At 43.0% G+C, this 11980-nt stretch overlaps 1 protein-coding gene across 4 annotated transcripts in view; it reads right to left on the reverse strand.

Annotated features, from left to right (window-relative positions):
- The window catches only part of WAPL (WAPL cohesin release factor), a 72414-nt gene extending 61587 nt beyond the window's left edge, over positions 1–10827 (reverse strand). For 2 of the 4 annotated variants that reach the window (XM_087764479.1, XM_087764477.1), the window contains exons 1-3: positions 10473–10827; positions 7662–7754; positions 6570–7093 (exon numbers count right to left, since the gene is read on the reverse strand). In XM_087764479.1, coding sequence (XP_087620605.1) covers positions 6570–7093; positions 7662–7672 — 535 coding nt within the window. In that variant the 5' untranslated portion in view covers positions 7673–7754; positions 10473–10827. Of the gene's footprint in view, positions 1–6569; positions 7094–7661; positions 7755–10472 lie in introns of those variants that run through there. The other 2 variants (XM_087764478.1, XM_087764480.1) reach the window with 2 other exon arrangements.
- Positions 10828–11980: the final 1153 nt, after the last annotated feature.

Consider the following 11980-nt stretch of genomic DNA (forward strand, 5'->3'; position numbering starts at 1 on the left):
GCTTCACTCTTTAACACAAGAGTTGTCAGGGCCTGAACTAGCTGTATCATGTGTTCACCTCTGATGGAAAGTCCAGTGAAACAGACACTTTCTTCCTCACTGGTAGCTCAGAAGGGCATCTTTTGCTCAGCACAGCAGGAGAAAGCTGATCTAGGAAGCTAACTATTTCCCCCTCGCAGGGAAAACCAGACAAAGTGTCATGGGCAACACAAGGGGCTGACACGTGCCAAAAACCTTGTTTCCACTGACTTTTGTAGTGTGAGCCCTTATGAAAAAAGTATTAAAATATATTCTAATATAGCAGCACTAATAACTGTCAAAACAAATGTATCCTTAGGCTACGTCGGTCTGAATTCAGACACTACTCTTAAATATGTTGAAACCCTTTACTGAATACAGTAGCAGTTTCTTAAAAGAACATTTGAGCTAAGTTTGAACTTGAAAAACATTTTCCATACAGCTAATAAGATCTCGTCAGTTTGAACCTGAAATGGCTTCCTTACCAACCGTTTTCTGCTTTCCTGCATGCTTTGGCCCACTTAAGAAGTATGCACGTTAACAGGTTTTTTTCTTCTACAAGCACTGACCAACTGTTTTGAATGCAAAGTTATTCCAACTTTTTAAACATGAAAGAAGTTAAGCAGTCAAAAGTTTGACCTTTTAAAAACTAACTCTTCATTGTACAAGTCCATGAAGAAAGAATGATTTTAAAAGTATGGATTCCAAAAAAGGAATTGAGAATCTCACTGTTGTTTGGAAAAGGGAAGTTATAGATTAAAGGAAAAAAGTTTCATGTGCTCTGTACGTGGACATACATAGTATACATTTCCCTGTCATTAGGAAAAATATGTTGCAGAAATCAGAATATTCCTTCCTAAATACTGGGGTCTTTTTCCTGTATTGCTATTTTAGCAAACCAGTATAAATACTGCTATTTAAACAGAATTTCAGTCATGTCAGACTTTTGAAAAACACCCAAGGAAAAAAGAACACCACCAAATCTTCAAAGAAGTATCGGAGTCATACCAAAGCAAAAAAAACTGAGAACAGTTATCTCACTAGTTTGAACTTGGGCTACTGACACAGCAAGAAAATTCTGTGTGTAAGGGGAGAAGGGATACCTGAACAAGGGCGAAACATAACAAAAACAACTGAAGAAGAGAGAACTTGTGGATAAACCCCAGCTAGCTATAAACCCAGCAGAACTACTGCCATCTAAACAAACCTCATAATGCTGAAATTCTACAGGCATACGTATTTTCTGGCAGACCTTTCCCCTTCTCCACTATCAGTTTCTTAATGCTTTGAGCCAGCCAGAGCACAGCTGCAGTTCTTTTTAATCATGGTTGCTGCCAGCTGTCTCCTAAGACAGCCAAACGCTCAGACCTCATTCAATTTCCCCCAACTTTTTGCGCCATTTTTGGACAGAAGATTACTAAACTGAAGTTCTTCCTCAAGAGGTAAATAAATTGCACTCAACACCTCTGCAGAGGAAGAAAGATAAGATTACTCAGACCCAACTATTATCTTAAATGTCCATGTCACTGTTAAACACAAAACAGAAGCTCTAAAACAATTTGAAAGAAATACCCTGGCAAATCTTGTTGTCAAATGTAATTACGTAACAAACTTACATTTGAGAAGCTGAAACTTAACTCTAAAGATAGGGCTCTCCCACCCACATAATCAGGATGCAGAGGCTTTGCAGACACATTCACTTAGGTACTATCAGGGTAGTCTGTCGGGAACAGACCTGGTGACTTGAAGGATCATCTTCTCAACGCAACCATTTTCTGCAAATTACTCTATTCACTCAGTATGCTTTCCAAGCAACTAAACGCAACTAGATTCTGCATATTGAGTCATGAAGTAGTCAAGCACAGTTGAATCCCAGCAGAAGTTATTACGAAGGACTGCATTTGCCATTTTGATTTCTTACCAATATGCGTGTGAGCCCCAAGTGAAAAACGAGGGCATTAAGAACTACCTAGAAACACAAAAAGCTGAATAGCAGACAACAGGCAAATGTTTCCTCATAGCACCAAGAGCAAAACTACTTCCAGAACAAAGACTTGTTTGAATACCAGTACATAGTAACAAATGAAGAGATGCAGAATAGCTATTTTCATAATTACTCTGAACGTTAAGAAAAAAAAAAATGCAAGTATCACAAATACTTTACATGCAATAATTTGTCCTTTTAATCTTAAAAAGCCTCAAAGGGCACTGCCGAGGCAATAACCACAAAATCTGTACTTAGCATCACAACACAGCAGAAAGATATACTATTCCTACCCTGCTCTGCATTCTGAAGAGACATTTCAAGCCATTCTATTTGCTATTTCTCCACAGCAAGCAAAATATATTTTCAAGAAATAAACTCATAGGCTTTAAAACATATCAGACTTAATCCATGCCCAATTAAAATACTTCTCGGTTAAAAGCATCATTAAATACCTAATATTTTAATTTAGAATTAACATAAGTAATATTATTTCATAGTCCGCAAACAGAAATACGAGGTGTGCAAAGATAAGAGAGATCATCCAACCACTTGAGACATCTCTCAACCCAAGTGCCTCCTCTGATGAACAGCATCAACGTCTTGGACTTGACCCACCAAAGGCTTGAGTTACAGAGCTCAGCACTATGGCACACAAGCAAAAGACCGCAGGTGATCATAACATCCAGAGTCAAAACGCAAACTCACAGACAAGAATGTCAGAAGCAGTATTTCCCTAAACTGAAATAGCTGGAGTAGGGGAAGTAGTTATCCAATTTGAAACGTATTCATACACTAATATAATTATGAAATGCCATACCATCTTTTAGAAGTCATCAAGCTTTGACTTTAATTTTCATCTGAAAAATCGTACTACGTTAATTTCCACACACAAGCTAACATAAATATTCTAAGAACAAAGTTATTAGAATTTTTTTTAAAACTAGCACCTCACAATTTGCTCTGCAAGGCCGTAAGTGTTTTTATATTAAAGCTTGCATGCAGGTGAATTTAGTGTGAAATACTATTTGGGTTTATGCCTTACAGAATAAGCTTAACAGTTAAAAAAAAAAAAAAACCAAACAAATAAACAAAAACCCACCAAGGTGTTTCAGAAATCTAAGTTAAGCATTGCTCTGTGGGTTTGCGCCTTATCCTACTGTAAGACTCTCGTAAAAAAGCTCACTTTGTAAGTTGTTGCATTTTTGCTTGATATGAATTACCAGTATAATATTTTTCCAATGACACGACTTACTTTCTAGCTACCAGGTCCTTCTACCTTAACAAAAGTGACCTAACAGTAACTATTAATACTGAATACTCCTTTGCTATTTCTAATTTACCCGAACTCCTACTATCTGTAAATTACCTGTTACATACAGGATTACTCATGAACATTCTTCTGACAGTATTGAGTCTTGATCAAGCAACATTAGGATAAGATTATGAGAAGCTTTCCACATTAAGAGTTTCTCAAAGCCTTTAAAATGAGATTGTTACAAGCAATAGCTGAAGGCTATTAAAAAAAAGAGACCAGTAAGTCATACCATTCTAAATAAAAGGTACAGATCCTCAACTGTGTTGCACGGTTGCACAATTATTAAAACAACCCAAAAAATAGACTGCCTTTTAATATCGAACATTAGTTAAAATTAACTGACATTGCATCACCTTCATTTTAATGTTCAAAGAAATGGCCATTGAGGCAGTATAATGCATTTGGAACAGCATTAGCAGGCTAAACTGTAGCTCTCAGCTTGCCCATAGCCATGTTAAGTCACATTTTTCACCTTATTCTAATTGCTAACCTTATTTCACCTAGGTAAAGAAGTCTCGAGACCTTAATTCATGCACTGCCTAGTCAGTATCAGGACAAGGACTAGCAAATTGCACTTAAAACAGTTACCAAGCACTTTCATGAACATCAGTACCAATATAGCCTAGTTTCCTATACCTAGAGATACATCGTTGTATGTGGGTTAAGGTTGAGCTCACATTGCAATCTCCACACTGGGAATATTAATATTGTTCTATCTGCTTGCCCCCCCCCCCCCGCCCTTTCCTTCCTCCTTCTTCTCTTCAGGAATATTAGAACTTGCTGTCTCAAGGATCTATAAGCCCTTTGAACAAATCTGGTTGAACCTGGTGGAGTTCAAGAGTCACCAGGAAGGGGAAAACAATTACAAGGAAGGCGAGGACAGGTAAGCAGTAGAAGTATGTACACTACACCTTAGGAGACCACACAACAAGAAACGACCTTTTAACTGTTACTCAGTTTTTCTCCCCCAAGTTCCCTCCTCACCCATACCCCACCCCCAAATCAATAAAATTAACTCTCTCCATAGCATCAAACTTTACTTAACAGTCAATCTAACAAAGAAGTCTTTGAAGTACCTACATTTACACTGGCTAACTATACTACTATCTCTAATTGCTCAATATTCTGAGTGACGTACTCAGAGACAATTTTTATTTATTTTGGATCAGCCTACACACAAGCATAACAGCTGCTTAAACCATCCAAGTTTCATTTACACTAACTGTCCAAAATAAACACTATCACCAAAACTACAGTCTTGGCTTCCTTACCCTTATTTAAAGACCCTCCTAGGGTGTTTTGGAAAGATTCATTCTCAGTTGAATTTAATTACTGAAGAAAGCTATGAAATGGGTTTTTATCTTTATTCGACTGAGTGTAAAGAGAACATAATAGATTCTCAAAGAACAGTATCATCAGATCAAGATCCACCTTGTCCTTCGCTGCTTCTGGCTGAATTGCAGTCAGTAACAAATACTTCAGGAAAGCATGCAAGAACAGAATTCCTTCAGTAAACTCTTGTCTAAGTAACCTCTCTCTCTGCATCCAAACCATCACCACACTCAATAGCCACTGATGGCCTTATCCACCAAGATTCATCAGCTTTCTTCCTTTTAGAACTGTATATATTTATAGTATTGTCTAACAAGGAGTTCCAGAATTTAAATAAGCATCAAATTAAAAAGCTTTCCTGCGCTAAACACCGTATTTTATTATTTTCCACAATACTGGAACCAGGAAGCACCAATGAAACTGGTGACGTCTGTTCCTCTTGGTCTTTCACGCACTACGAATTTTCAGAGCTCTATCACATTTTCTCCCCACAGCTCTCATGTTCTTTTCCAACCTGAAAAATACTGTTCTAACAAAGCTCTTCTACGTGGAAACCATTTCACTGTGAAACCTGCTCTGCTACAATCTCTCATTAACAATCAAGGAAACTCATTACTAGTTCTTCTTGCAAATATTGGGGGATGAAACAATTCAATCTCTTGAGAAAACTATATTCAAACTCAGCAAAACATAGACGGTATTTCCAGGCTGAAGGTGGATTATACTTAGAGATAAATAAACTGCAGAAAACCATATGAAAATGAGAAATATTTCAGCAGCAAAAATAAGAGTAAGATCAAAAGACAACTACACGTCCCACCAATGTGTCTGTCAAACTACAATTCAAATCAATATTTCTTGGTTTTTCTTGTATTATATCACTAATAAAATTATCCTGCAAATAACTGAGCTATGCGTACCTTCCACTATTCAGTATCTTCTTGTCCACTGTATTACAACTGAACAAGTCCACTGAAATTTCTGATCCTAGGGTTATGTCAACTATATCTGAGAATTCAAAGTTACATAAGTTCTCATTAAAGTTGATTATGGTAACCCAGAGCGAGTCAGTAGGTGTCATCTTCATCAAGGTTCATCTAATGTGATCTTCTGCCCAATTTTGGAAGCTGTGGTTTAATCAGCCCATTATATGAAAACTTCTAATGAGATATAATAACATCTGATCTTGTCTAAGAATGACTTGAACAAAATTACAGCAATGTTCAGCTCCATGGCGTTTGTGAATTCCCTCTCAAAAGTATTAAGATGTCTTACAAACACTTCAGAGCTTGAAAACAGTCCCTAAAAGACGTTTGACTGAATGCTGTTTCATAGGTCTGATGCTTTTTACGTATACATTGATAAAGATGTGCTAATTAAAAAAAAATAATATACCTTTGTGCAACTGAAGTTCAGAAAACTACTTTTTGCATCCAAATAATTAAATAAGGCAGGTTGTAAGCTATATCTGCACCTGCATGGTAGTAACGACGTACCCGCACTAAATTAAAGCCAGCAACTTAAGAATAAAGCGTTCTGTTATTACCAATTCATCACTCTTCAAAATACTACATGTTAAAAAAAGCCACAAATGCACTGAGCTCAGAACAAATTTTAGAAGATTATTATTCCACTCTATTCAACGTGGACTAAACATACTGCGTTGAATCTAAAGCACTGTATCTCAATTTGCAGACATAATGATTAGAGGGCCAAGGATCTCAGACCAACGTGTAAAATGCAGAATGCTTCCTGGTGGTTTTAGTTAAATAGCGTACCCTTTACAATTTCTTACAATTAAGAACTAATTGTCCACAGTTTTGTTAGAGCATTTCACCAACCCCTGAAAACATGAAGTCTAAATGTAGATTAGTAAAAATCAGAGAATAACAGATCTGGACAGTTGAGTAAACGTACCTGCAGTTACAAGTTTAGCACTGTTGCCTCTGCATTCTCCATCTTCCACATTTTTGCTTGTGCTCTTTTCTTTTAAGAGAGGAACAGTGTTGTCAAAAGATATGCACTTGCTAGATGCAATGTTTTCTCCACTGTCTGGCTGATTAATTCTGCTGTTGGCTTCAAGTAGAAGAGTGAAGTCCTCAGACTGAGCAGCTTCACTGGGTTCCAGCTGAGAGGAGCTTTTAGCCTGTGACACGTTCTTTGAAGACACAGGAAGAGATTCTTCATCACTGTCAAATCCAAATGGATCCTCTGTTACCTCATCTTCAACTTTGGGTTTTTTAGGAACTTCGGAAATATCTGGTTTGACACTGGGCCTCTTCTGTCCTAATTTGGCCATGAAGGTGGTTTCTCCCCATTTTGTACTAAGAGTGGTCCGTTTGTTGGAAAATACTTCGTCAAACTTGGAACTGCCGTTTCCCCCTTTCCGGCTGTAAGTCTTTCCAAATCGGGATGTCATTTTGGCTCCTGTTTCATATTCTCTGTTGGAAAAGAAAGAAGAAACACAAATTCACCGACTTTTTAGTACAAATAATTGTACTTCCATTCTTTATTGGGCCTACGAGCACCAGGCATGTACATTTCACACAAGCAACAGATATATCATCTGCTTCCTTCTATAGAGTAACTCATTTACATGTGAATGTCATTATGTCAAAAGTTTCTGCGATACGTAACGTATCTACCAACTTAACTCGAAATTCAGTTACTTGTACATTTATAAAACAATGTCACAATGGATCCTTAAGAAAAATCTGCTATGAATACATTATTTTCGGTATTGCTTTGCTCTGATTTTATATTTGCAAGTATAGATGGCACTGCTTTCATGAAATATCAGCAGAAAACTAAACAATATTTTCACCACATCTGAACATGCAGCTCTCTGCTAGAGTCCAATAACACAGTATGGCTTTAAAGAGACTCTTTGTAGTTAAATAAAAAAACGTGTCAGAATACTTCAAGTCGCTATAGATATTTTAAATACTAATTAATCACAAATAACGATGACAACTTCACCCCATGTTCTTCTCGCACACTCAGACTTACTTAGCAAGCATATTATTTGGTAATACGATGTGGTTTATGCCATCTGCACGGTCATGGTCCAGACTGGTACATAGCAACCTCCCATGAGTAAATCTGATTGATCAAGGGACGGGAACAAAGAGACACTTCTCAATCCATTTCTAAGAACATGGAGGACACCTCAGGCAGACCAGCACAAACCGTGACTGTTTACTGGCTGTTACAACTGTAGCCCAATTCACAGTTTGCTCTCTCAGAAGAATAAAGTTTAAATATGAACAGATTAAACAGGAACACATTTAAACAGTTCCCTGCATGTGTTCTATTCCTATTTTTGTTTAACTCAAGGAAGACAGACCACTTTTTATTTCTTTTTCCCAAAACACGTACTTTGACTACTGGACAAATGACAACATAATAATAAAACGATCATATCCACTTTGTAAACCAGCATTTCTCCTTTTTTTTTTTTTTTTTTGGTCCAAACATGAATAGGAAATTGGAATTCTTTATAGTCAGTCTGAATCTAGTCAAGTCCATCTTTCTCTCTGAAATTACTCCCCATGCTGGAAACAAGTCTGTTAAAAAAGGGAGGCATTTATTTAAGCTACAGAATCAAAGAAGTCCTACTCTTAAAGTGTCAACTGCCTTCATATATAGTAAAGTATATGACAAATAGCACTTAAAATCATCGGTAATAAACTTATCACATGATCTATTTGTTGGAGACAACTGTTTTTATTATTATTCCTCTGAATATGTGGTATACTGTCTGTCTTCCACATTTTAGTTTTCATCTCGACACTCACAGTTTCTCAACCTGACATGCTAGACTAGCTTCTGCCAAAATCACCAGACCGGTCATTCTATCACTTCGCACTAGCACGATTGCCTCACTAATAATAGTCTCTCTTTACCAGACCAGGCCACCCTTCACTTATCACATGAACTGAGCAATTCATCTGGTCATCTATGTCTGAGCAAATTTTAAGTGAATTAAAAGTATCAAATTTGAACTACAGAAGTTTACCAGACAGATGGTGTTGCAATGTAGAAGAGATAGAGGAACAACCACTTTGGGAAACAGTCTTCTCCCCAGCAGTTTAGTAGATGGGTGGTAAAGGCACATGCTTATCCACTGGCCAGAATTCTACTGTGAAACACCATTCTGCAGACTGCTTCTGGTTGCTCCTAGTAGATGTTACTCTTTAACCCCATCTCCATTCTCTTTTTCTCCACAGTGTCATCAGCCTACTCTGTGCTGCTCCAAACACATCATTGCCAAACTTTTTCTTTTTTTGCTCCCCTGTAAGTATCTCTAACTTCCTCTTTTCCATCCGAAAGCAAACCTGAAACTTCCCCACATACTTTAGAAAATGAACAGCAAAACAAATTCAACTTACTAGTTTGATTTTGCTGATGCTTGAAAATACTGCTAAGAGTAACCAAAATAGTTTACACCAGAAAGGCCAGTTTTTAGAGCTACAGAAACTAAAGTGAAATATTTATTAACATATCAGTTTCTATACAACTTTTACAGAAAAAAAATAAAATCACTAAGCACCAGCACATTTTCCCCCCCTAAACCCTGACTAAAATAAGTATTTCCAACACTACACTTCCAGCATCTGCAAACATAACGGCAGATTTAAATTATGACTTGTGGCTTGCAGTTTTAAAAAGAAGATTCCTGTAGTCAAGAAGACTTCATTTTCAGAAAGTAGAGCTCCTCAATCTACATCTTCCTATAGTTTAAAAATTAAGATCATCTCATAAGGAGTTTTGAATCAAAATGTCAAAACTTAAGTAAGTATTCAATATGACATAAAGAGGTTAAAAGACGAGTATCAGGAAAATATAAATACACTATTCTATAAACTCATGTCTTAGACTGACATTAGAGATAAGAAAATACATATGTACCTCCTTACACGAGAACATCAACAGAACAGGATTTTTACTCTTTACTTACAATTCTCCCTTGCTTTTCACTCAGTGTGAAATTAAAAACTTGGCCAATTTCACTCTGTTTCCACTCCCTGCCTCTCTCTCTCCTGCATTGTGCTGCAATATTTGGAGCAGTGCAAGAAATGTCAACACAAGCAAAAAAACAAAACATAGTTCTCCCGCATTTCCCAGAGCTAACTCGGCGGACCAGGTAGACATAAAAAACCCGATAATTCCCCAGAAAGCCCATCAGCCATCCCTACTCATTGCTCCTCTCTACACCGTTCCTCTTACATAATCGAAGGAAAGAAAAATAGGTTAAATGCACGGAGGCAGAAGCAGCTGATGAAATCCCACGGTGACAGTTTCTTTTTTCCTCCCGCCCCCTGCGGCGGGGGGGGGAGGGGGGTGCTAGCGGAACCGGGTCACCCCACCGTGCACGCCCGGCGATTTCTGATGTCATTTCCCTTCCTCCCCGGCCCCCTCCCCCCGCCCCGCAAGAAAACCAACCCCCATTACACAAGTCCCCGGGCGGCGGGGCAGCCCGCGCCTCCCGCGGCCCGGGGCGAACGGCAGAGCCCGCCGGCAGCCGCCGGCCTCGCAGGCCGCACTTCCCCCCCCACCCCCCCCGGCCCCAGCCCGCACTTCAGCCCCGAGCAGAGTCCTGCGACTCCCGCCCCGAAAACTTCCCGGCGGGCCGGGGGCGGCCGTGGCTGTCCCCCACGCCCCGCCAGGCGCCCGCCGCCACCGCCCCAGAAGCAGGACGGCGCCGGGGGTAGCGGCCGGCGGCTCCTGCCCGCCGGGGTGCCAGGGCCTGCTCCGCGGCCCGCACAGGCCTCGGGCGCCGGGTGGCCGCCCCCGGCCGCCTCCTCCCCCGCCACCTACCTCGGCGTCGGTCGTGGCGGCAGGGGCGGGCGGGCGGGCGGCGGGTCCCGGGCGCAGGCCCGGCGCGTTCCGGGCGGCGCCGCGGATGCGGCTCTCGCCGCGGTTTCTGGCCGCCGATCTGCCGCCTGCGAGAGGCGCTCGCCGACGGGACGCCTCCGCCCCTCCCCCAGCGGCGGCGGCACCCTCCCGGGGTGGCGCGGGCGTTAGGGCCCCCGGCGCCGCCTCCTCCGGCGCCGCTTCCTCCGCGCCGGGATTATCGCCGCTCTCGGGACGGGGCCCGGGACCATCTCTCCGCCATTTGCCCCGCTCCTTCCGTCACTGCGCGTCCCACGCCCGGCCGCCGCCCGCAGCCAATCGCACCCCGCCTTACTCAACCGACCGCGCCGCCGCGGCGCATGCGCCCGCCCCGCTGACGCCAGCCCGCCCCGCGCGGCGCCTGCCGGGAGCTGTAGTTCGCCGCCCGGCGCCGGCGGGGGGCGAGCGGGGGACGCCCCTCCCGGCCGGCACGGCGCCCCGCGAGGCCCCGGCGCGGCCCGAGGGAGGCGGCGGCCGGGCCCCCGCTGCGTTGGGGCTGTGGGGGCTCAGCCGCTCAGGGGCGGCCTGAAGCGGCCCGACGGGACGGTGCGGCCCGGCGGGACCCGCCGCCTGCCCGCGGCGGCCTCCCTCGGGCCCGCGCCCCCGGGGAAGGGGGAACGTGCCGCCGCTGCGGTTCTGAAGGCGGGGGCGGCGGGGCCCGCCGCGGGCACACCGGTCCGGCGCCTGTGGCGCCCGGCCCCGGCGCCCGACCAGGCCGCGGCTCGAGGAGAGGGTCCCCGCGCGGGGCCCATGGTCTCCCGGGGCAGCCCCGGCCCCGCGCTGCGGGGCGGCCCGGCGGGGCTGCGGCCCGGCCTGGCGGCAGGAAGCGCCCGGGGCGGCCTGCGCTAAGGTCAAAACCCTCCTCAGGAGTTCGGGAACGCGGCGGGCACTGAAGCAGCCCTACGTCGACTCCATTAAAAGTTTGTTATGCCAAGCGGCAGCGGGCAGCCGCACCCGGGGGAAAGCAGCCCCTTCCTCTCATGGCAGCACTTTATTGGTACTCACAGCGGTTGCACCGTCCCCAGCCTTTACATCCGCTCCAGGGAGGAAACATGCTCTGCAGAGAAGTCCCATGAAATGAACATCGTGCAGGCTGAAATAGTGGCTTTCACATGCTCCTGCTTCCACAAGCGCTGGCTTATACAAAGCAGTTACATCCACCCACATACATTATATTTATGCACACCTTTGAGACTGTAATTAAGGATACCCTCTGTGTAGAGTGAAAAAATACTCATGGAGATTGTGTCATACAGCAAATGCGTATATTCATCAAACAATCCCCAAATCCACTATTTTACATTCTGTAAGCAGTATTTCGTAAAACACTTGTGGAATAGAAAACTAAGGATGGGCTACTAGAAAAGCAGCGCATTAAAAAAAGAACATCATACTCACAGAGATAGTTTGGTAATTTTTAAGAGGAGTGAGGA

This window comes from Nipponia nippon, unplaced genomic scaffold, assembly GCF_047370975.1.
Source record: "Nipponia nippon isolate SJK-2023a ecotype South Korea unplaced genomic scaffold, ASM4737097v1 scaffold_3, whole genome shotgun sequence".
NCBI lineage: Eukaryota > Metazoa > Chordata > Aves > Pelecaniformes > Threskiornithidae > Nipponia > Nipponia nippon.